The sequence below is a fragment of the Nipponia nippon genome, unplaced genomic scaffold (genome assembly GCF_047370975.1).
Source record: "Nipponia nippon isolate SJK-2023a ecotype South Korea unplaced genomic scaffold, ASM4737097v1 scaffold_27, whole genome shotgun sequence".
In the NCBI taxonomy this organism is placed as follows: domain Eukaryota; kingdom Metazoa; phylum Chordata; class Aves; order Pelecaniformes; family Threskiornithidae; genus Nipponia; species Nipponia nippon.
The window spans coordinates 4,442,390-4,467,206 of NW_028262344.1; the positions used below are offsets into that span (position 1 = coordinate 4,442,390).

General features: G+C 60.5%; 1 protein-coding gene across 5 annotated transcripts in view; it reads right to left on the bottom strand.

The window, feature by feature from the left end:
• Positions 1 to 831: 831 nt before the first annotated feature.
• The window catches only part of NUDCD3 (NudC domain containing 3), a 31,551-nt gene continuing 7,565 nt past the window's right edge, over positions 832 to 24,817 (bottom strand). Inside the window, exons 3-8 of one of the 5 annotated variants that reach the window (XR_015705936.1) lie at positions 13,653 to 13,785; positions 8,837 to 8,980; positions 7,381 to 7,493; positions 5,922 to 6,221; positions 4,266 to 5,736; positions 1,909 to 2,048 (exon numbers count right to left, since the gene is read on the bottom strand). Coding sequence is in view for 3 of the 5 variants with exons in the window: in XM_087762874.1 (XP_087619000.1) it covers positions 5,867 to 6,221; positions 7,381 to 7,493; positions 8,837 to 8,980; positions 13,653 to 13,785 (745 nt within the window). In the remaining 2 variants the exon portion in view is untranslated. Of the gene's footprint in view, positions 1,282 to 1,859; positions 2,049 to 4,265; positions 5,737 to 5,765; positions 6,222 to 7,122; positions 7,494 to 8,836; positions 8,981 to 13,652; positions 13,786 to 24,817 lie in introns of those variants that run through there. The other 4 variants (XR_015705937.1, XM_087762876.1, XM_087762875.1 and 1 more) reach the window with 4 other exon arrangements.

Sequence of the window (24,817 nt, forward strand, 5' to 3'; positions counted from 1 at the left end):
GGTGGTGCTGGGGGGGCCAGGGCACAGGCGTCCCCCCCGGCGGTGGCACCGAATCACTCGCAGGCCCCGCGCTCGAGAAACGCGTTTATTGCAAACCGAGGGGAAGGGGGGCAGCGGGGGGGCAGGGTGACGGCCAGGGACCCCCAGCCCACCCACCCCAGGGTGGGGGCCCGTGGGAAGCCGTGAGAGCCAGACTGGGCCTGGGGGGGGCCAGGGCTCCCACGTGCCCCCTGCCAGACCCCAAAGTGCCGTGCCAGGGAAGCCCAGACATCTCTGGGGCTACTGCCCACCAGTAGGGGGGGGCTGGTGGCCACGAGGGCCAGGCCTGTAGCCCCCTGGCAGGGACCCACGGGCGCAGCCTGGCCCCCTCCCCACCATGGTGTTGTGGGTGGCAGCCCCGCTGCTCCCCACCGACCCCCAAGGAAGGGGGAAGCAAACCCCGGGGTCTCTGCCCACCGCCGAGGGGCTGCGCCCGCTCCGGCGCCCCGGGCCCCCTCCAGCAATGGGCTGAAGGGGGGACAACCCGGGAGGAACCCCCCCGCGGTGCTGGACGGGGCCCTCGGCCGGGCAGAGGCAGCGCAGCACCCGTGGGAGACCCCGGAGCAGGGCCCGGCGAGGGGAGCTGGGGGTGCCAGGCAGGCAGGGCAGCAGGCAGGGCGCAGGCAGGGGCAGGCTCTCTCCCCGTGTGCCCCCGCCATCCCCGCTGCCCATACCCGGAGCTGCGGAGAGCACAGCTCTGCCTGTGAGGGGCAAAGCTGCTCTGCGCCAGGGCAGGGAGGGAGCTGCACCCCCAGAAGCCCAAAAAGAAGCATCCTCAGCCACCAGAAATAATAATTATGTCACCCAACCAGCTCTGTCTATTCCTGAAAAACAACAGAGCCGTCGCCAGCGTGAGGCGAGGAGAGGAGAAGGGTCCCAGCCGCTCGGGTTGCCTTGGTGACGGGACGTAAATCTGCATTCGCCAGGTTTCCCCGCACGTACATCAAACCGCCGAGCCCAATGCCGGTGCCAGTGCCGGTGCAGGGTGGCAAAGGCAGTGCAAGGGTGCCGGCAGCATACATCATTGGTGAGCGGGTTACCGGTGCCAGTGTTGGGTGCAAGGGTGCCGGGCGGGCACTTGGGTGGGTTTCTCCTCTCCCCGCTTCATTTCTCGGCCATTTTTGGCTGCCGTCAAAACTGCACGGCGCCGGGGGAGATGTTGAACATGGAGGGGTCGAACTTCTGCCCACGGAAAGGGGAGCCCTCGGTGTCCCAGCCCTTCTTCAGCATCTCGTGCACCTTCTGCAAAGAGGCCACAGGGCCACAGGGCTCCCTCAGGACGGGGATGACCCCACACCTTCGCCCGTACCCCCCCCATCCCCACCGAGAGTACGGGCTCATCCCGCAGGCGCCAAGGGCTGTGTGGCCACCTGACGCATCAAAGGGGGTTGGGGCTCAGCAGCAGCACCCCTCTGCCCTGGGTGAAAGCAGCACCCGACCGACGGGCAGTGAAAGGCGGCCCCTTGGTGGGGCTGAACCAGACCCACGTGGGTTCATCCCGGAGCAGAGGCAGCGGGGAGACGGCAGGGCTGGCTCTGGAGGAGGCACAGGGATGCGGGGCCCATCGCCGGTGCAGGGGGGTCTGGGTTCATGGGCGTTTGCCAAGGTGCCGGGAAGGGGAAGACGGGAGCGTGCAAATGACAGGGACTAGCAGAACCTCACACCCCCGAAACGGAGATGTGGGGGGACGCTGTGTGAGGAGGAGCTCTGCGACGGAGCGGGCCCCACGCCGCACCCTTTATACCGGAGACGGGACCCACGCAGGAGCCGGAGGGCGCGTGGCAGGGCAGGGCTGGGCTGGCGGCGCGGCGGGCACTTACCAGCTCGTGGCTCTGGGGCTTGCCCTGCAGCTTCTGGTGGTAGTCGAAGGTGAGGCGGTCCAGCACGGCGTGCTCCTCCTCATCCACCGTGGCCATGGAGCGCTCCTTGTTGATCTTGTCGATGTCGATCTGCTCCTCGCCCTCCAGGATGGCGTTCCACCAGTACTCGTCCCCTTTGTTCAGGTTGATCTGGGGACAAAGTGCGGCTCAGCAGAGAGCGGGGAGGGGAGCCCCCGTCCCGCCCCTGGGATGCATTACCCCCCGCCCGCCCCACACCTCCGTGGCAGCGATGCGCTGAGCTCGGCTGTGCCCATGCATCGCTCTGCAGCGTGGCTGGGGCTTGCCCATGAGTGGAGGTCCCGCTCGCCACCGATCGAGTCCCAGGTCCTCCCCCACGGCTGGCAGAGGGGGAGAAAGGCTCATCCTTCCCTCCCTTGGCACTCCGAGGGCTTTGCACCACCCCACCCTGGCCCCAGCTCAAGCCTCTGGGATGGATGGCACGGCCAAAATCTCATCCCATGCCATGGCTCCAGGCTGGGACAGGCGTACTCTGCGGGGGCCTGCCCACGGGTAATGCCAGCCTGGGACCACGTGGCCGATGCGGCGGCAGCAACGGGGCCTGGAGAAGCGGGCCAGCTTGTCCGCAGCCACCCAGGAGCCGAGAGCCGGGGGACCTGTCAGATGAAGAGGCCTTGCCCAGCAGAGCGTGGGGGCCAGGGGCTCCCAGCATCGCAGGGCTGCGATTTCGCGTTTCGCTAACCCAGAAGAAGCCCTCGCCTCGGCTCCCCCAGGGCTCGCTCCGCAGGCAGCAGTGTGGGCGGCGAAGGAGGTGAAAATGTCACCCGCCGCTCCATGCCACCCCTGCTCGCTGCCAGCACCTGCCTCCCGTGGCGCCGTGGCTCGTCGGCCAGCCCGAGAGGGATGGCCTGAGGAGAGGGACATCCCCTCGCCTCCAGCAGACACCCTCCCTGGCAAAACCCGCCGGCCGTAGCCGCGAGCCTCCCCGACGCACCAGCGCGGGCAGCGCCTTGCACGGAGCCAGACGGCCGGAGGGGCGGTGCCGGGTGCCAGCGAGCGCTGGCGTGACTGTGGGGCATCCCGCGCCGGGAAGCCCGACGCGCTGCGTTTTTTGCCAGGAGGGGTGGGCTTCTTTTTCCTGTATTATTTTAGCAATAATCCCAGCAGCAAGGAAGATTTATGGTGTCCGTCGGCCTCTCTGCAAAATCATCAATAAAGGCAGACAATACAATTTACTCAAACCTCCCTGGAAGCTCAACAGCTCTGGAGGGGAAAACACGGGCAGCCATTAAAGTTACGGAGCTGGGTGTCTCTGTGGTGCAAAGAAAAGGAACCAATTAATAAGGGAGGGGGTGGCTGGGGCTTAATCCTTCTGGGAGAGCAGAGCCGGTAAAATATTCCAGCTTGGGGAAGGCGTTAGTTTTTCCAGCTAGACAGGCGTGCTTGTTCTCCTCTTAATTGCACAGTTCCACTTTCGAGGGAAGGAAGAGCCGCTGAGGGTTTCCTCGTGGGCTTCCCAACCCTGGGTGGGCAGGCAGGGGAACGGCAAGCTTCCCGGGAACGTTGTCCCCTCGGCGGGCAAGACGCGCCATGGGTCAGCAGGCCTGGCCAGCCCAAGCTGCGGCAGGAGCACTCTCCAGGCTTGCTGCTGCTCCTCCAGGTTTGAAACAAGAGGAATGCCCCCACGGTGCTGCTGGTGAAGTGTGAGCTTCCCCGGTGACGGCTTCGGTGCGAGCCATGCTCTCGCAGCATCGCTGCTGACCGTGCACAGCAAGGCCGCACTTGGTACGTCCCCACCAGAGTCAGGCTGGCAGCAGAGGGACGAACGGACGCCGGAGGACTTCGTGGCTCGTCAGGCATCACCCTGCCTCCATCCCAGAGCAGCAGGCGAAGGAAAACCCATCCCCTTTCCCTTCCCTACCAAACCCCCTTCCTCCCCTGGCACGCCACCACTGTCCCCCACCACCAGCAGACCCCAGGGAAGCCCCACGGAGCCACGGACCAGGTGGGAAACACCCATGAGACCCGAATCCCCCTCGCCCGCAGACCACCCCCGGCAAAAGACCGTGGAGCTGCCGCCGTGAGTGCCAGCCCGGGGATCCTTTCCTCCTCCCCGCCCCATGCACGGCCCCGGCTTTATTTACCGCATACTGTTTCCCACCCTGCTGGGAAGACAGAATTATTCATTTCCTCGCCAGCTTTTCTGCGGCGTGCATCGCTACAGCGCTGAGTGCTTTGCAAACAATAATTAATTAACCTCTGCAGCCCGCCTTGTGCGCACGGGGGAATTTGCTCATCCCCCTTTATTCCAGGGGGCTCCGAGGTAGGAGCCCCACTTTCCGACGTGAGCCTCCAAGCCACGGGCCAGGGCAAAGCTCGCTCTGTCACCTTGAGTTTGGGTTTCGTGGTTCAAAGCGGTGCTGGAGCACTCACTGCGGACAGGTCCAACGTCCAGGAGGGGAAGCGTGGGCTCAGGATGATTTCTCGGACACATTTCTGCCGACGGTCTCCATCGATTCAGCCCAGCGCTCAGCTGGACACGTAGGCTACAAGAGCTTGTGGTGATGGAGACGTGGGTGGGAGCCTCACCGAGTGCTTGGGTGCAAGAAGGTTGAGGTAAGGGAGGGCCGAGAGACCGTGGCAGATCCCTGGGCTCAGCCCAGGCAGGGTGACGCCCTGCGAGTGCCAGGCCTCACCCACCCACAGAGAAAGGCTCCAGCACTCGACCGGCAGCACCGCGCGAGGCTGCACGCTCCCCCGGGGAGCGCTCCGGCAACCCCGGGGGGCTCCAGGAGGCAGCAGGGCTTTTTTCCCAAGGACAAATCTCGACTCAATGATGTTTCTCACTTCAAGACAAGGCAAAAGCTTTGCCCGCGCTTGAAACTGCTGCTACAAGTTTCCCAGCCGACAGCTCAGGCCGACCCTCCGGGGTCCTAGAAACGCTGGTGGCCACTTGGCAGAGGAAGGATCGGGTCCCGGCAGCATGCCTGGGCTCTCGGTCAGACTTTGTCTCTGCTTTTTAGGCTGGCGCGTCCCAAAGGGCCTCCTGGGCTGTAGGGAGATCCTTCACCCGCAGCGGAAGGGGTAAAAGCCCAGCTGAGTCTTTTGGGGTGCACAGGGAGGCAGGAACAGCCTCTGCAACGGCGGCCTGAGGAGAGGAAGGCTTGCAGGGGGGACGCCCCTGCTGCTGTATCCGAAGCCGGCAGCGTCCTCGGGCTGCAGCGCCCACGTTCCCAAAGGCGGTGGCCGAGACGCGAGCTGTCAGCCAGGAGGGGAAGGGGCTGATCCCTTTTGCCCTCAGCAAAGCACAGGGGCCGGATCGCAAGGAGGATCACTGCAGGTGGAGATGGGCACGTGGGAGTGACGGGACACTCGGCAGGCACGTCTGCAGCCAGGAGGGATCCTCCAGCACGGCACGCGAAGAGGGTGACAGGCATCATCGGCATGGGCATGGTGCCATGTCACATCTCCACGCCCTGCCGGGAAGGTCACCGCCTGTTGTGGCCGGTGCTGGGCTTCGTCATAGCACGAGGTTTCTTCCCCGATCCTAAATACCTTGTCAGAGCTGGAGAGATGCCGCCAAGGGATATAAGTAGGTCTTGGAAAAACAACCTCTCACCACCTGCTTTCCTTCGGGAACAGCAGCAGCCGTCGCCCCAAACGGCAGCGGGAGATGTTTAGGGGGTATGGAGGAGGCAGCAGGCGATGTTTCCAGCAGTGTGTGCAGGGCAGGGCGGAGGGAGAGCACCGCAGATTGTTATTAACTTGGCCTCGTGGCTCACGAGATGACAAGCCGAAGACTGTAATAGCTGTTCAAGGCAGGACTTGGTGACAAAAGCCCAAGCATGGATAACAAATGCTGGAGAGGATGAGAAAAAGAGAGGGAACAGGGGGAAAAAATCCTCAACAAGGAAAATAATCCCAAAATGTGTTGTGCACAACACCCAGCGGAGATTTCTAAAAACAGCTCGTGCGAAGCTATTTTAATCTCACTTTTGACAAGCGAGCGGGTGTGACAGAGAAGGGAGAGCACAGGGATTATACCTGGGACCGGGGCTTCGGTGTGGCGCCACAGGCAGGGGCAGGAGCCCGGGACAGGACCCCGAGCGGGAGGAGGTGCGGGCAGGGCCCCCGCCACGCATCACGGGCATCGGCACAGCGCTCCGCTTCGAAATGACGCCCGCTGGGTTTCTGCCACGGCCAGGCTGTCGCACAAACCGGGACAAGATGGGAAAGACGCTGGTGCTCAGCCCAGGCTCCGGCAGGGAGAACCTCGCGGAGCAGGAGGGCAAAGGCAGAGCCGAGCGGTCTCTGAGCACCGGGAAGAGGGGAGCGCTGGGGCTGCTGGAGAGCGGGCAGACATGCGGCGAAGAGGATAAATTGATAAGAACACCCGACAGGATGGGGAAGGCAGCGCCGGCGGGGGTTATAAGGCAAATTAACCTTCTTACAGTAAGAGCCGGGGGGAGAAGGGAGGCCGGCTAATGAGGGCCCGGGAATGGCCGTCCCAGAAGGGAGCTGAGCAGGGGGCAGGGGAAGCCAAGGGGGTGAAAGGCGGCTGTAACAGCAGCCCGGAGAGCACAGGGATCTTGATGATGCTTGATGTGTCCTGCAAGAGCGCACGGGACTCATCGGCCTCTCTGCATGGAACTGGGACTCTCCCAGATGGACAATATCAAGCAGGAGAAATTTCCCTTCCTCGGCGCCCGGATCCACGCTCTGCCCGCAGGGATTGCCTCACTCACAGAGCACGAGAACACAAGCATACACAGGTTTTTCTCCAGACAGAGCCGCTGAGGTGCCCCAAGCCGTAACCGAGGCGGTCAGGAGCTCCTCGGATAACTCCGGCGCTGGCACCAGGTGAGTTTGGTTTCGGCTGCATCCCCACGCTGCCGGGGAATGCCGTCCCCTGCGTCCCGGGGAGGGAAGCCAGGTGGCACCTTGCAGCATCTTGCAGGACAAAGACGTTCCCGACCGCCACATTCGGAGTTCACAGGGAGCCACGCAACATGTGGATGCACAAGCTCAGGTACAGAGAGGGCCCGTACGCCCCGTCAGCCCTCCAACCAAACCCCAACGGCTCCCACCCAGTCCCCTCCCAGGCGCCAAACGAAGCAGTTCACTAACACACGCTGGGTGTCTCCTGATGAATGAATCGGGAGGAGTCGCAAACCACTTTTGGCTACTCTGCGCACGGGAAAAGGAGATGCTCTCGGGCGAGAATTACTCACTCTGCTCCAGTTACCTTACAATTCTTCAAGCGAAATTTCATCCCACCATCAATATGTTGGCAGCCAGCTGGAGATCCTCACAACCCTGTGCTCGTGCTAATTTGAGGCAAGACCCAGCTCTAGGGTTGGAGGTAATGGGACCGCTCCCCGTGCTGCCCGCGGCCGCTCCAGAAGGCCCCGAGTCTCGCTCCACCCGCGCGCCGTTCCCATCCTCCTCCGGCGCCCGGTATTTAACAAACATTGCCTCCCTTGCTGATCCTGGGAACACCCACCAGGGACTCCCATCCGCACCGCAGAGCAGCCACCCGTCGGACCACCTCCTCTTGAATGGGTTTATTCCTTCCCAAGATCGCTTCTCTTCCCAGATCAGCTGATTTTCAAGAAGCTTAAGAACATTTAAAAAATGCAGGTTAATGATGTCACCGCCTCCTTTTTCACATCCTTTCAACGGCCTAACAGAGTCGGAGCAGCTCCTCTCTCTGGCAGGGACCTCACTCTTTTGGCACCAGGTCCGTCACCCTGGGGTACGTCCATACGGATCTGCAGCGGCCAGGCGGTGCCCGCGCAGCCTCCCCACGCACCACCCTCAGCACTTCTGCCTCCGGCAGCACATTCCCACTCCATTTCCCGCTGCGGGGGCTTGGCTTTGGGTGCCGGTGCGCTGCCACCCTCGTGACACGGGGCGGAAGGCTTGAAGCCCGCTCCCTCCCTTGCAGGGACAGTGCTGCCTGCCCAGGGTCAGGATCCGCCTCACCTGCCTGACCCAGGCAGCCAGCATCCCCTCCTGGGGCTGACGACAGCCTCGAGAGCTCCTGAAGCACATCTGGGAAAGCCTCCGGGTGGAAAAGGAGAGGGCGAAGATGGCCACAGGTGGCAAAACCCCACTCCCAGCACAATCCTGGCCCCAAAACTTGCACAGCAGTTTGGCAACTGTTTGACACTCGAGGCCCCAGGCTGACAGGCAGCAATGCAACCCCCAGGACAGCTTCAGCTGTGGGCACAGCCCTGGCACAGCAGAACTCGCACCCTCAGCCTGGCCATCTGGAGCACACCAGAAACCAGCCATGAGGCTGGGAACCCACCGGAATGCGCTGCTGGGCGGCAACAGCCCTCGAACCACCTCGACAGGGAAGATTTGTGACGCCGGGGTGGCAGGCACGCAGCAAGCCACGGTGCCTGCTGAGGGCAAACGCAGAAGTAGCCACAATGACTACTTCAAACAAGATAAGTAAGAAACCCGAGGCAGGACAGAAATGAACGGCAGGGAACAGGCATCTGCCGGGATGCTGGGGCAGGACTGGGGCCAGGAGAGCCAGAGGGCAAAGCTGGCAAGGATGGGTGCACAGCACCGGCACCGCGATGCAGTGCCACAGCCTCTCCACTGGCAGACCCTGCATGCCAGGATCAGGGGAGAGCGACCACCTCTAGGTCACAGACATACTCCCCCCACCGCAGGCTGGAGCTTCGGGACCCTCCGCGCCCGGCCCGATGGCTGTGTTGCTCTGCCAGCACCCCGCCACGCTGCTGCCGCTCGCCCACAGGGGCAGCTCAGGAGCTGGAGGCAGGGCACGGCACACAGGCAAGGGCAAAGCGAGACGGACGTTAGATGGGGAAAGACAGACACATCCAGATCTGGCTCAAACTTCCAACTGCCCCAGTTTTCCCGGTCGAGCCCAGCGGAGCTGCAAGCCAGCGTGCAGAGACACGGCTGGCATGGACCACCCTTACCAAAACGCACTTCCCCGGCTCCAGGCTCCAGAGGGAACTCTCTGTGTTGATCTTGTGCGTGAGTTTCCCTTCCATGAGGACACGCTGGCTGCTCCCCTCCAGCACCGCTACGCGAATCGCGCCGCTGCTGATATCCACAGACACCTGGAAACAAGAGAGAGAGAAAATAATCAGGAAGGTTCCTGCTCGCCCTCTTGCTGTGCTAGTTGGGGTGCGGGGTCAAGTGCACTCGCTGGGGATGAGAAAGAGAGAAGAGCTTTCAGACCTGCATGTAGCAGGAGGGTGGGAATCCCGCTGTCATTTCAGAGCAAATAGCAACAGCTCAGAGGAGAAAGAAACCTCTCCGGGGAAGGAAAGGCAGCAGGGCCCAGCAGACAGAGCCCTAGAAGGATTCGAGGCAGCTGGTTCTGCCACCGCGACTGCCGCGTGCCTCAGTTTCCCCACAGAGAAAACCAGCAATGCTACAGGCCTCCTCCATACAGTGCTCAAAGGCTGGATGCCCACTTGCTGCGACCGAGCTGTTCAGAGCACAGCGGGTGCCTGGCCGTCACCGTGATGAGCTGGGCATGGCTGTGTGTCTTCCTGGGGGCTGAGCGCTTCCCTACCGAGCGGGAGCAATTTGGGGATTTCTACACCGGGAAGGGCTGCAGCGGCTCATCCCCCCTTCTGCTGCACCGCACCGAAAGCATGCTCCTTGGCTCCGTTTCTGCCGCCAGAGCCAGTGCTGGGCTCAGCCCAGGCCTCCCATCGGGCGTGCGAGGAGGGGCCGCGTGCGGGAGGGACGCTGCGGCACGGCTCCCCTTCTCCCCGCCGCGGGGGCGCGGGGACGAGGCAGCTCTGTCCCCAGGAACGGGGCCAGCTCCCGCCCGCAGCAGCCATATGGGGAACCCTGCTCCGACCTGCCGTGGAGGTGACATGGCTCTCCCCTGGGGAGACAGAGGCAGACTGCGACTTTGCTGCGCGGCACGCAGTACCCTCGGTCTCCGGAGAGACCATATGCTCTCTCCTTTCCCCTTCGGCCCCGAGCTGCCGCCAGCAGAGAGCCCGGACTGGGCCGGGCCAGGGGACTAAGGGAGGACCTGTCCGGGAAGGGGCAGGTTTGTGGCCCCCGGCACTGCCCCGTCTCTGGCTCGAGAGGAGGAGACTGCGGTGAGATTTGCCTGCATTCTCTCCCAGAGTTCCCCCAGATCTTCCTCCCGCTCTGCAGATCTCATTTGAAATGTTATTACATTATCCATTACCTAGGAGATTTCCAGCGGCTCACTAGCTCCACGCAGGCAAGAGACAGGCAAAGCTGCTCCAGCCGGGGAGGGCACCACGGCTACACCTGATTGATGCCACCCAGATAAAGCCCCCAAACCAGCTGCGTGCAGCGGGGAGCTGCCAGGGCTTCGACAGGAGCAGAGCAGGCCCAGCACACACAGCGCAGGGCGACACGGGGACTGAGCTCCAACCCGATGGCTGGGAGCAGGACCGCGGTCGCAGGGGATCGGGGAAGGGATGCGAGCTCCAGCTCTGCCAGACGGGAGAGGACGCTTGGCTTTCCCCCAGCACGTGGCTGTGGACAGCCTCTCCGATAGCAGCTCCTCCTGGATGGGAAACATCTCCGGAGAGGCTGCAGCACAGAGCAGCTTCCTCCAGCCCAGGGCTGAGGTCCCACCGCAGGGACGAGGTGTGGGGACGAGGCTCTGCTCCCCGCCACCACCGACTGCTCTGCTCCCAGGGCGCAGGGACGGGGCTGCTGACGCTGGGCTCTCGGCACGGGACAGGGCCTGCCCAGAAAGGGTCAAGGGGAAAAAAGCAAGGTGACCCGCAAGTCGCCTTCTCGGGGGGGGTTCTTTGGGTGTGAGGGCCAGGGAGGCTGGAGATACGGAAGGCACAGACGCAGCATCGTGGCTGTGGGATCCATGGGGACAGGAGAAATCAAATGTGAGAGGGGTTGTATTCCGAGGTGGCTGCACAAGACAGCTGGTGGGGCTGAGGGACGTCCTCAAGGTGGCTCTGGGACCAGCAAGGCGTTAGGAGAGGGAGTGGAAAAACCCAAATGGAAGAAGAGATCCAAAGCGGGCAGCCTTCATCCAGCCACTTTGCCGCGCAGCCGGCCAGCACAAGAAGCGATCGCAACACCCGCTCCTACCTGCAGCCAGCAAAAAGGCCCCTCTTGGCACGCCAGCCCACCCGAGCGGTGACAGGGGACAGGAGCAAAGCACGCGCCGCCGGAGAGGCCTTGTGCAGAGAGAAATGTCCGAGAGGACTCACGTGCGCACGTGGTGGTGCCCGGTGAACGCAGGGTTTGGCACACGTGGGCAGCGGCTGCTTCTCGGGTGCCTTGGTGGAAAAATTGCCTCCGCTTGGCATCCCCACTCCACTGAGAGGGTGGCCGGGCTCTCCGAGGGGCTGCCCTTTCTCCCTCCGCCACCTGAACTGTCCTGCCGCACTGGGCTCAGGGCACGCACCGCCGGCAAAACCAGGCTTTGCCAGAACCGGGCACGGACAGCCCACACCTGACCCCAGGCAGCGGCTGTGGGGAAGCCAAGGGCAATCCCGTGGGAAACACGCTGTCTGTCCCGGCAGCGCAGCCATGAGCAGGGCCACCCCGAGGCTCCAAGGCTGCTCGTCCCCCACCACGTGCTCCCCGCGAGCACCTCTGCCCCCCAAAATGCCTGGCTTTCCTGGCACTCGCGAGGAAACCCAGATCTCAGCTCTCTGCCGTGGCTTTCCACCACAGTAATTTCTGTGCACACTAAAACGCCCACACCCGCCCACGCAAATCAAACAAGCAAACACAAACCTATGAAGGAATCTAGCTCGTCTCCTCCGAGCCAGGCAAAAAGAGAGGCTTGTTGTCATTATCTCTATTTAAGTGCTCGGGAAGCGCTCGGATCCATGGGCCCCTGTTGTGCCTGTAAGTAGATCAGAGAGGTGGAGAGCACAGGGGAAGATGCTCCCACCTACCCCCTCGCCCATTCCTGCTCCATGGACACTTTTTTGGAGCTCCGCACAAGGAAACCTTAAGCTCGTCTGAGCGAAAATGTGCCATAGCAACAGCCTGAATCCAAAAAAGTGTCATAAGGAAGATTTTGAGCAGCATTAGAGCTGGGCGCGCTCTGAGCCCAGGGACCAAACGGGGGAGATTTTTAATCTCGCCTTGGCAGGCAGAAGCCAAAAACCTGATAATTTTTTAAAAAGATGAAGCTGTGTGGCGAATGTAGGGGAATGCTGTTCTTTTGCAGGAACCCATCAACAACACGTCCGAAGTCCATCGAGCTTTAAAATGGCTCTGAACAATCCTGCTCAGGCCCGTGACCCAGCCTATCTGCTTCCATTCCCCCGAGGCTGGAAGAGATTTAAAGAATCACTTTAAAATGAAAAGTCGGCTGCCAAGAGGAGCCCCAAGAGGGATGTATGAACCAAATACCCGGAGATGCCTCGTAAGGATAAGGAAAGTCCGATGTCTGAACAATCGATTGCCCGGAGAAGGCAGCGCAGGCAGAAACCAGGGCCAGGGCAGGCAGAGCTGCGCCACAGGCAACGGCGTGGGAGGGAACTGCCCCGATTATCACCCCCGCTGACATGCAGGGGCTCTTCCACAGGGATGGCACAGCCTCGAGTGAAGAAAAGGTCCCGTCCCAGCTCCTCCGAGCACCTGCAAGGCCCCCACGCCTCTGGGTGGCAAAGGACGGGGCAGACAAAGCCTGATGCGTTGTTTTTTGGCAAGGACACAATTCTCCTGGCACAAAGGGCCTTTCCCTGGGCAGGGAGAGGCATCGTGATCGCAATATGATGCCGAGGGATGGAACATCCGTCTGGATGCCCCCGAATCCTTCCAAGAAACAGCCTGGGTTTGTTTTAGAGACCCACTGGGAGAGATGCGTCTCCTGGTCCCCCTGCTGTCCCCATGGCAGCCGTTTGCTCCCTCACCCCTCCGGTCCGGGTTGCTGCTGCCAATTACACTCTTTTGGCATGATCAGGAGCTGTGTAGGCTGGAGCCGGCGAACAAACCCAAGCGTGCTCATTTCAGCCGCCCTGGAAGCAGAGGAGAATGGGAGGTGGGGGAGTGCGGACTTCCCAAATGGAAAAATACAGAATCAGCCATGGGGAGGGCAGCACTCGGGAAAGACAGGAGAGTTCAGACCTCTGGGTCCAACTAATGCCAGCCGTGGGCACGCTCCTCTCAAGTCCCTTGCCGGGAGGGAAGAGAAGTGGTGAAGGAAAAACAAGGTGATCGCTCGTGGCCACGAGCAGAGAAGGGAAGTTCCTGCCTGAGCCACGGAGGGAGGTGAGACCTCCCTGCCCACGCAGGCAGCCAGGGAGAGGGTCCGGCCGCTCAGCCTTCCTTTCCACCAGAGCAGGTCAAGTCTCACCCAGGCTGTGCCTGCTCCGGTTCCCAAGTGCCATTCCAGTGCCCAAGAGGAGCCATTCCAGCAGCTCCTGCTTGCAAGCGAGAGGCAGGAGACACTCTGAGACAGAGCGAGCAACTGGGGAAGGAGCGTCCATCCCCAGCCAGGCTCAGAAACCCACGTGCGAGTTTGCAGTCAGTGGAAGAGGAGAGAAAAAGCGCAGAAAGTGCCACGCGGTGCCAGGGAACCCCACTGCGGCTGGAGCAACAGGACACTGCAGTCACGACGGGAACGCGGCCAGGCTGGGACCGTCGGTCCCCACCAGCCACACACCCACCACCAGCGAAAAAGGCACAACCGCATCCTGCTCCTTGCGTACGAAGCACAAGGAACCTTCCTGCTCCAAACACAGCTTCTCGGGAAAGCTGGGCACCCCAAGGGAAAGGCTGAAAGGCACACCATGAACACCACTTTACCTGTTTGCCTTTTACGATGTGCTTGGGCACAGGCACTTTAATCTCCAGGTCGCTGTAGTCTTGGGACCAGGCATAATTCTCTCGCACAGCTCCATTGTAGCTGTCGGGGTTTGTCTGGAACTGCTCCTGTCTCCTGTGGGGGGAAGAAAGAGGCGACGTGCTAAGTGTCGGACAGATCAGAGCCTGGAGAGAGCAGGAAACCTGAGAGCAGGGTACAAGAAGCAGAAAGGGAAGGCAGAGCCTCTGCTGGGCCTTCCTGCGAGCATCCCTAACGCTTCAGGCTGATGCCCAGTCTCTCCCTCGCTGCTGGCCCTATCTAGGAAGGGAGAAGGGTCAGGTCGGCAGCCCCGACACAAAGACACCCCAGCCACCCTGCCCGCTGCAGGAGACTCGCGCGCCCCTCTCCCCACTGTGTCGCAATGGAACAGGCTGCGAACAGGACAACTGCGACCTCGGTTCACCACGAAAAACCAGAGCTGGTTCTTCTCCTCCCAATTTTAGCGTGCTTGGGAAAACCATCAGCTGTTGTAACCCAGGCAGCTGCTGACACAGAGGTGACGGAGCCGGGGAGCGGGATGCCTGAAGAGCCAGCCCGGCGTGGCACTGGAAGGGGGCAAGTGGATCACGAGCAACACTTTGAGGAAAACACAGCCACTTCCAGCTGCAGAAATCTCAGGAGAAGGATGAGGAGGCGGTTGTGAGGGCAGGATGGGATTTATCAGATCGATACGCAATAATCAATACCGTGTTTCTAGCCAAGAAAGATCTCCATCACACCCATGTCCTTTCAAACTGCTGGCGGGCTGAGGATCTATTCCATTGAAACCTCCCGGAGAGGGCTTTCGAATAAAATAAAATCTTTTCTAAAGATAGCTGCGGTGCTAACAAAAGGCAGAGTTATTTTAAAATGTTTTGATACGCACCTAGTCCTCAATCTGGAGCTGTATAAACATGGGGCTGCAGCGGCTTACGTAAGGGGGGGCCGGTGACGAGCGGCCCCGGGGGGCAGCCGGCCCCAGGGACCGCGTCTCCCTGCGCCCCGCTGTCTTCCCGACACCCCCACACCCAGGGGCCCGCGCCAGCACCGGGCGGGGGTGGCTTCCAGCAGCACGGCACCCTGAGGATTATGTAAGATCCATCGATTTTAATTAAATTAGGCTCTAAGACGGTTGGAGGGTGCTGTCAAAGGGGCTGGGTGTACAGACACACACCCTTTTTTTTTTTCCTTGGTGGTTTCACAGGGTTTTACCTGCCCTGTTACACCCACCCCTGCCCCGGGGTGGATTTCATCCAGCTCTCTGGGCAGCGCGGGCAGCACTGGGGAGGCAGCGGCCGCAGGCTCCCAGCCTCAGGCCGGCAATTTCGGGGTCACCGCATCACTTTTTTCAGGCATCTTGGCCTTGCCTGGCGGTCACCCATTGGGTGCCCATTGTCATGGAAACGGGGTTGGCATGGCAGCGCCGAACCGGCGCTGGCGCGGGTTGGCTCCAGCTGTCGGTTTCCCAACCGCCCCCGGATTGTAGGAGTCGAACAGGCTGGAGGGCGAGAGGGGGAACGGTGCAGGCGACCGGGGTCTGAGGGGCCCCGCTCTCACCCCACGGGGAAGTAAAGGCGTTGAAAGGAGGTGGCACGTCCCCAAGCATCGTCTCACGTGTCCCCAGGTCCTCACCTAGAGCCAGCGCAGCGGCGGCACCTGGCCCCGCTCTCGGGGCACGATCGTCCCAGAGACCACCCTGTGCAAGCCCCCGCAGAGGGGAGGGATGTTTCTCTCCCGGGTGAGGATCCGTGTGCTGCCCGGGGCAGCTCGGCTGGTTAAGTGCCCTCGCAGGACGCGTCCCCACGTGGCGGGGTCTGCCCGGGCATGGCGCAGCCCTGCGAGGCTCCCGCCCTCCGCCCCGACTCCCTCGGGCTGGAGCAAGCGTGTACGTGGCCGCACAGTGAACCAAAGGACAAACCTGACTGGGGTTTAAAACCAGCTGAGTTTTTTCCTCCTAAGAGAGTCTTTCCTTCTAATCAGCACAGACCTGAGCTGCGAGGCAGAGCTCACCATGCTCCTTCCAAACCTGCCAGCAAGACACCAGAGGGAAGGCACATCGGCTGGGAGTCACCATCCCAAGCGTCGCCAGCTCCCTGAGAGCGAGCAAAGAACCAGACAAGAACCAGCAAATGGGTATTTACTTCCAGGCTGTTTCCCCCCCCCGGGCCTTTCCCAGGAAAAGCTCGAAGGCTAAAGGGGGAGGCAGCGAGCCCGTGCTCGGGCCAAGGCTTGTTAGAGCAGATGCAGAGCATCAAAGGTGGGAAAAAACCCATCAGCGCAAAGGCAAGAGTGGGTAAGACGCCAGCTGCAAATGCCTCACGGCCACAGCACGGATAAATACAATGCCGGCGCAGCCGCTCGCCGCCACAAAGCCACCAGGTCCCTCCTTGTTGTGTCTCTTCCTCGGAAGGAAAGTGCTGGGGCTGAGCAGACCCTGGCCAGGCGCATCCTGGATGTTTTAGCCCCCCAAGAGCTCTCTGAGCATGATTTCATTGTCCCGGGAGGACACGAGTGGCTTCACGGCAGCCCCAGGAGATGTCAGTGTTAATTGGGTTACTGCCACAGGGAAACTGAGGCAGGACTCGCTCTGCAATGACTCTGTCGAACTTCTCTTTGCTTGGCATCGCTACTGAACAAGTGAAACCAGTCTTCCTCCAAGCCTCGACAGTCCCCCGCGGGACGGCTCTGTCCTCGCTCCCGCCGTGCCGTAACTAGAGCAGCGCGCTGGGTGATGGAGGGACGTTTCACGGCCGTCTCTGCCTCCACGTGCAGCTTGCTGGGACGAGCTCTGTCCACGCTGCCTCATCCTCACAGCCCTCCCAGCCTGGCCGGGCGACATATGCCCCAGCCAAACCATCCCCGTGCTCAGCCAGCTTCATCGGGGAGAATTTTCCCTTGTGCCTAAACCTCCTTCCAGCCGTGGCTGCTTGTCCCGCGGGCACGGGGATCGGCACCAGTGCTTCTCTGCTCCTCTCCTCCCTAACAGCCAGCCCGAACCCCTCCAGCCCTTCCTGCAAGTCACCACCACCGATCTCTGCTCCAGCTCTGCTCCTGACGTTCAAAATCCTCGGATGTGAAACTAATGGCTTTGTGCCCCCAAACTGGATCACAGGGGGAACTCACAAAGGCCTCGGCAAATTCCCCTGCAAGTTTAACTGCCTACTCTTAAGCAAATAAGGATTCGGGGTGACGAAGGCAGGCCTCAGCCTCGTTAGGCGCCTCTGACAAACGGCTGACAGCTCTACCATCTCCTGGAGCAACTCTTCCTTTCCTGGAGGTTTTCCAGGCAGATCCTTGCCTGGTCCAACTGTGCTTAGCACACGCCACCCTTCACGCCGGCGGCACTCAAGAAATTGGACCCAGCTCCCTGGTTGGGAGGCAGCTTCCCTTGCCATCCGAAGGAGACGGCCCCAGCTCACAGCGAGCCATGCCGCCACGCTGGAGGTGGCTCTCCCAGCCAAACCTGTCCCTCGCATCGCTTCAACAGCACCACCGTGCAGCGGGCGAGAGAATTTCCTGCATGAACACCATCACCAGGAGATATCCCCATCCTCAGACCCACCAGGCGAAGACCAAAGCCGGATCCAGAGCGCGGCGTGGGTTGGATGGCGATCCTCCCGGCAGCCTGGCGATAGCACAGCGGCTCCCGGTGCGATGGTCAGCTCACCAGGACACCGAACCGCCTGCTGGGGCAGGGCAGGTGGTGGCAGGGCTGAGGAGAGGGAGGGTGAAAAAGCATCAGCTTTTAAAACCAAGGGTTTGGCACCGCGTGCACTTGGCTGCCGGGTGGTGGGGATGGTGTGGGTGGGTCTGTGTGTTCTGTCTTGTTCTATTTTTGCTCGCAATGTGTCATTTTGGGGGAGGTGAAACCTTTAACAATGCACCGTCAAGAAGCAGCCGATCTGTTTTCCACTCCTAGGAGCCGCACTGCATGGCTGCGCCGTCACCGGTACCAGAGCCGTTCCCCTCATGCGGGCTCAGACCCCCGACGGCAGCGAGAGGGGGCCAGGACCCGAGGAGAGGTGGTGGTGTCACCAGGAGGTGCCGCTCGAGCGAGGCTGGCCGAGGCAGAGCTGGCCTCGGCGTGCAGGCTGGACACCGGAGGGTCGAGCCGCACGCTGGGCCCCACATACAGATTTCTGGGCATTTCTTATTCCGGGATTTCCAGCTCCGTGGGTTGGTGATGCACGATGAGCCAAGCGATGCAGAAACGGCGACAGAGCAATCCTCTCCTCTGCGGACACTTGGCTGAACACGTTTCCGTCCTCAGAGCGCAACAGCTCCAGCACCAGCTCTGTCAAAGCAGTGCCGGGCACAAACCAAGAGCAGGAACCAAGCGCCGAAGGATTTGGTTTAATATTTTATACGAGGAGAAGTAGGGCAGCTCACCGAGTTCCTCTTTACTGAGGATTTTTGGTGCAAGAACGCAAAAGTTGAGGAATAGATACAGCAGCACGGAAGCAGCTGTCCATCAGCCCGACGCGGCAGGCTGAGGGGGTGCGGGGGGCGCAAGCATCATGGGAAGGAGTTAATATGGACCTAATCCCAATGGACTTTTTTTTCCTCCATAAAAAGAAGAAAAGAACAAAATCCCAAGGATTTTCAGAACTACTAAAGGAAACCGATCCTCTCAGCCTGGAGCATCCCAGCTTTCTGATGCAGGATCCCTGCCCTCTCGGGAAGCAGGCTGATGGAAGTCCGGGATACCTGGGTTTTGCAGAGTCAGGCTTCCTCGACGGCTCAGCATCCACCGCTGCCTGCACCGGTGACCTGCCTCAGCCAGCGCTGGTTCTTTGGCTGAGCAGACCACTGAGCTCAGGGCGGGGGTCTGCCCCACCAGCGCTGCCGAGGGCCGGTACAGCGGGTACCCTCCATCCACTTGGCATTCACAGAAAGCCTCCTCCGGGGCCGGCACTGCTGTTTGCTCTTAGTCAAGGTGAATTATTTAGGCAGCTTTAAGGAAAACGTGTCAAGCCAGTTAAGCGATGCAGATGTGGAGGCAGGTGGAGAAAAGAAACAACCTCAGCAGCTGAAGCTGGGCAAGCGGGACTGGCCGAGGCCAAGGCCAAAGAGGAAGATGTGGGGAGAAAGCCGGGCTGGTGCTGCGAGACGACCAACCCTGCGTACACAGAAATGGAGACCTAGACCCGCTCCCTTCTGCAAAGCTGCTCCTGAAGGAGGTTTTATAATAGTCCTACCCTACCTGCGTTCTGCCATCAATATCCCATCAGGTCCCACAAGCACATCCCCACCGCGAAAGCAAGCCTCTCCCCTCTGCGAGACCTTCCTCCATTTAGAGTGGGGGAAACAGAGGGGAATGGTGTTGTACGGAGTCACCCTGCCAGCAAACAGCAGAGAAAAAACACCCCAGCTTTGTATTTTAACCACTGTCAGAGGCCCCGTGCGATGCATGAAACCTTCTTCAAGCTCGAGAGGTTGCCAAGAATGGAAAGATCTCATTAACTAATAATGAAGTTCCAAGCAAGTAGGAAAAGAGAAAATCAGGCACAACGCGTCCGCATGCCTAACCCAAATAAGCATGCAGCGAGCGGGGCCTTCCAGGGAGATGCACCGCACGCCGTCAATCCAGCCAGCATTTATTGCAATGATCAGACGTTTGGATCAAGGCTGTTGCTCTGTGACAGCAGCCTAGAGCGAGCGGCGTCCATCAGCATAATTAATCCTGCGTCCCCAGCATCACCATGACTCAAGGAGGGACCGGCAAATTCAGGAAGAGAAGCTGCTGCCGACACACAAGCGCCTCGGGCAGGCTGCCGTGCTGCCAGACACCCAGCACCGCAGCGGGGCTGTAGCCGAGGGCTTCTCCCCTCTGACTCGGCTGGAAACACCTGCCCTGGGGTGGGTTTCTCCGAGCCAGATGCCTCCGCCACAGCTGCCAGTGCCAGCGCTGGCGGGACCCGAGGCGAGGTGGAAGAAGGACCCTACCTCCTGCACACCGCGACCCCACCATCTCTGCCTCGCCCAAGGCGGCAGCGTGCAGATCTTCCTGCAGCTCACAGCCGGCATTGCTTGGCTCAAAGCATCTTGCTGGGCTTCCCAGCAAGCGGGGAGGACAACAAGAGGAGCATTCACAGCCTGTCCCCCCGAAACCGCCACAACCCAGCTCTGCTGGGAACCAGCGCCGTGTCAGCAGCCATCGTCCTCCTGCCCCGGCAATGGTCAGGTCACCTACCCAGGCTCCTGCCCCCATCAGACCCCTGGCAGCCTCCAGGCCTTCACACGATCCTAAATCCCCTCTCCCTCCTGGGGAAGCACCCTGGACCACACCTGCACCCAGCCTTCCCAGCGCTAACGGGGCTGCACACAGCCCACTGGGGTGGAAATCGTCGCAGGAGAAGCGGGGCGAGGGCCTGCCGAGCCGGGCAGGCAGCAGGCAGATGGCAGGGCCCTCCCCGCATTGCTACGTAGGGGCCACGTTCTCCCGACGGCACCAACACGCACACCGGAATACAGATTTCCAGAGCTCCTGGCTCCCAGCTCCCTGCCAGCACAACCAGATGAAAACTCAAAGCCACCTCAAGCCCCAGGAAGGTCTGTGCACCCTGTACAGCCTCTGTCAAGCCCCAGCTCGAGCTGGACTACAGCCACAGCAAAAAAGCCACAGCTTTTAAGACTAATTTGAAGAGGGTCAAACATGCCCTCTGCTCCTCGGGGTCCCAACTGCTGGGGCAGCCGAGCAACAGGTAGAGAAGCCAAAAGCTTAACCTCTTCGGAAAGCTGTGTTTCCAAAGCTGCAGGCATTGCGTGCGTGGAAAATACCAGGTTTGTGCTCCTTCTGCAGGCAAGCTGCGAAGGAGCCTCCCCCCGCCTCCAGATTTAACATCTTTTGGCATCAAAACATCAGGACTGTTGCACTTCGCCTCTATCGGTTTTGCTCGAGAAGCGCTGAGGCAGGAGGAATGTTTACCGCAGGCTCTCGGCACCTTCGCTGAGGTCCTGGAGGCACCCAGTGTTTCATAAAGGCTCCCTTTGTACAGAACACTTCAGTTAATTAGGTCTCCGGCAAAGCGTTAAGCAAGCTGAATACCAAACCCTTCCCTCTTACAGCTCAGTTCACACCCGCAGTCAACAAGCCTCAGGATCCGCTCCGATCCACTCCACCGCTCTCCGGCTGTCAGCGAGCTCCAGCCCTGAGCGCAGCGGTGGCCCGGGGTGGGTCCCGGGGCCCTCCCGACTCTCAGGGTTTCTTCCAGCCCAGGTGTGTTTGGGTTGCTGGGGAAGAACACCCCAAATCCAGTTTTGGAAGGTCTCCTTCACCCTTGAGGTGGACAGAAGTTCATTAGTGGCTCCCCAATCGCCTGCTATTCCGGCCTCAGGGCTCCCAAGTTCACAAAGTGCAGCCTTGGCAGTCCTGCTCTCAAAAAAGACTGAAAAATGGAAGCTAATGCCTTCCCCCTCACCCCAAAACTCAGGCACACCCCGGCCAGGCTGTGCAGCCCGGGCTCCAGCCTGTGGTGCCCACCGTCAGCTCTCCAGGAAGGTCTCCTCGCCTTCAGGAAGCCTCAGAGTTTCAACTCATCCCCAGGATGGGACCAACACCCAAAAAGAGAGCGCATCGACACTTTTCCCCTGTATCACATTGTACCACCGAGCCCGGAGGCTGCTGTGGGGACAGGGGCCAAGGCTCCCCTGTACGAGGTGCCCAAGGTACCACCCACACGAGACGAAGCCTTTACTGCCCGACCCAGCAGCCGAACAGCGAACCCACCCAACCCGCAGCAGCCGGAGCCCCACCAGCCCCACCACCCAGGACCAAGGCGCTCTGCCCCAATCCCTGCCAGGTGAGAGGCTTGCTCTTTTCCAAGCTTGCACTCTTCAGGGCAGCTTTTAAGCCTTCCCTTTCGGTTTCCGAGTTATTTACGGAGCCATTCGACGGAGCCAACTTACTGACATTAGGCGAGTTTAAATGCCACCGCCAGCTTGCAGGAGAGCTTCGGAGCGTCGTCACCAGAGGGCTAGATTTCACTACTGCTGGGATATTTAGGTCAAGGGCGGCAGGACACGCTACTGTTCGGAAGAGTCCCCTGGGATCTTTATTGTTTGCACAGAGCTTATACAACCTTGGGTTTCAGAGGTCTCCTCCGAGAGACCTACGCGCAGCCAAACTGGGCTGGATTCAATTATAGCTCCCCTGGAAAAAGGGATAAGGCCAAAGAAATCCAACGGGATTGAATTGTGGGAGCAGAGGACAAGGTGGCCTCTCAGATCCCCAGACCACCGACACAACCTGGCCCGATCTCTCCCCGACACCTGGCGGCACAACGGGGCCGTGCCAGACCCGCGTGCTCGGAGTAGTTTTCCACATTACGCCGCTTCCTTTGGTGAACAACGCGATCTTAAAACAAGCAAACAGATATTGCTTTTTTAAATAAGAATCAGGCACACGCTGTCCCTCGGCCTCCAGCCCTGGGATTTTCTGCTTGTTAAGAGAAAAATTTATAGGTTTTAATTTAGTTATTTTTGGTCCCAGGACCTAATTTTGGAGCTCAGTACCTTGGTAGGGCAACCAAAGCCCTAAGCGATTCAGTGCCTGACAGGGGAACTGGCACTCCGCTGCTGATCTCAGCAGCCCAGCCGGAGGAGTCCGATTCCCCGTGAAAGCGGTGGAAAATTGGGCCCCGACTGATTCCTCATCAGCTGCAAAAGGCTCGTTACAGTCGAGGGCTGCGCCAGACAGAGGGCTGGGGGATCTCATCCTCGGCTCAAGCGTTTCAGCCCTTTGAAAAGATGCTTCCCGAGAAGCTGAGTTTCCACTGCTATGGGAGAAGGCTTACGTATTAAAATAATTCTCCCAGCAGGAAGCCACGGCCTCTCTCCATTGCAAGAAGAAAGACTCCGCTTGGCAGGGAGGACTTAAAGAGAAGATTCCCTCCTTCCTCCAGTATAACCTGGACACATCCCTACTAGTAACCAACCACGACTGCACCGCAGCTCCCGAGACTGAAACAGCCTTTGTGTTACACGACAAGCCAAGGACGTGCTGCCTTTCCTCTCCTGGGCATGTCGGAGAAGGGAGGTCTGGCCAAAACGGGGCTTTTGAGCAGCGACGCTTGAATGAAGCTCATGTTCCCAGCCGGCACGGACTGCAGCTCCCACCTGGAAAGCTGGCTGTCAGCACTGGGAGGAGAGCAAAAGGGACTGAGTGATGCCAGTTGACTGGGGGGGACCATGTGGCTGGAAAAGGGTTTCCTGGCCCCACGAGGATGGCTGAGGAGCAAAGAAACGGGGTAAGAAGTGGAGAATCCTGATGGGTTCACACACACAGAGAGCACGGGGATGGCCCTCCCTGCCCCAGCAGCGGCAAGGAACAACGGAGGACTGTGTAGGACCGGGAGGAGCACAAGGACGCTTAAGTGAGAAGCAACCAAGCAAATGAGGACTCTTTGGCCTAAAAAGAGGCTGAAAGGGGGAAACAGACGTGACAGAAAAACCCCACACAGGGTGGAGAAGGGAAATGGGGAACCCCTCGCTGCCTCTCCGCCTGCGCAGAGGCAAAAGCCGCACACAGCAGTGCCGCACCTGCTGCAGGACGCTGCCGCGGAGACCCCAGGCACACGAGGGCTGAAATTTGGAGACAAAAGGAAAAACAATAATCCACCAAGACACGAAAGACCAAGCACTCGCTCTGGCTCAAAGCTGCTGAGCCACAATTTGCCGGTGGCAGGGGGAAAACACGGAGGAAGCATCACCGTTTGCTCGTTCTGTTCTTCTCCTCTTCCCCAAGCGTCTGCCGCTGATGGAGACAGGATACGGGGCCAGATGGAGCTCGGCTGTACCAGGTCAGGCCGTTCTCCGGAGGTCTGGCTGGCTCCTGCTCGTGACAGGCCTCAGCCGCGCCAGGGGAATTCCCCGCGCACAGCCCCGGGTGCCTTGCGGCACCTCTGCGCAGCTCATGTGTGCGAAAGGAATCGGAACCAGGACAGGCTCTCCCTTAAATATGGATCAGGATCAGCTCCGTCTTTCTGGGTCAGGCTGGAAGAACAGCATGGACCCTGGGCTCCTGTGGTGAGCTCACCAGGAAAACCCATAGGGACATCAGGGAAGGAAACCAGTTTAACTGGCTTCTGGTCTGGACAGGTCCCCAACAGAGCCTGCTGAACAGGAGCATCCGCGGGCTCCACTCCCTTCCCCTGCCTGTTCTCTTGGAAAAGGCTTGAGAGAAGAAAGCTTGTGACAACGCTGCCTCTGAGTCAAACAAGACCGGCCTCAAAGCCAGCAGCGTGCAGCGATACCTCCTCACCGCAGCCCTGCTCCTCCGCTGAGGGTGACCAGCAGTGAAATTCCCCTCCCCGGCACCCCGAGGAGAATGAAGCCACGCCAGAAAGCCCATCCTGCAAGCACCTCGCAATGAAAAAAATCCATCTGGGCTTCCGGCAAAGCCAAGCCGTTGCTAAGTCAAATTAGATTAACACAGGAGCCTCATGGAAATTTCCCAGAGCGCTGCTGTGTCATCTTGGGGATGCTCCCCAGCGCACCCCGCAAAGGGTTAACCCCAGGCCGCACGGACTCCGGGAATGGAAGCGGCCGCTCTCAGGAGAGGAGAGCTGGAGCGTCAGAGAAGTCGGCTCACCAGATTAACACATTTCAGTTCAATTTTGCTCTGCTTCTCACTAGGGACAGCGAGCCGGAAAGTACACAAGTGATTTTTGTAGGTCACTGCCGAGCCCTGCCACCCACTTACCGGGACGGCAGAGCAGCGAGCGGGCGGCCGGCCCCGAGGCAGAGCTCACCTGGACAGGGTGGCCAGGGTGGCCTGGGCTCTGCTGGCCAGCGAGGGCCAGGACGGGGCGCAGGCAACGCTGCTGCCCGTGCGTCCCCTTCCCTGGCAGGGGGACTCTCTTCCCCAGGTCGCACACGGCACAGGACCGGCAGGGTCTCCTTCAAGGCCGGACCAAGGCAGTGGTGGAGCCGCAAACAGCCCCCTTCTCACCACAGTCCCCTCCTACAGCCTCTTCTTCCCTCTCCGCACCCAAGGAGGTGAACGGTTGGGCCACAGAGGCCCCAGGGTTTTGTTCTGCTCTGGCTCAGCAGCGCTGAGTCCCCTGGCAGCAGCCACAAACCTTCCCCAGGGACGAGGTGTTGCATGTCCTCCTTGGCCCGCCTCCGT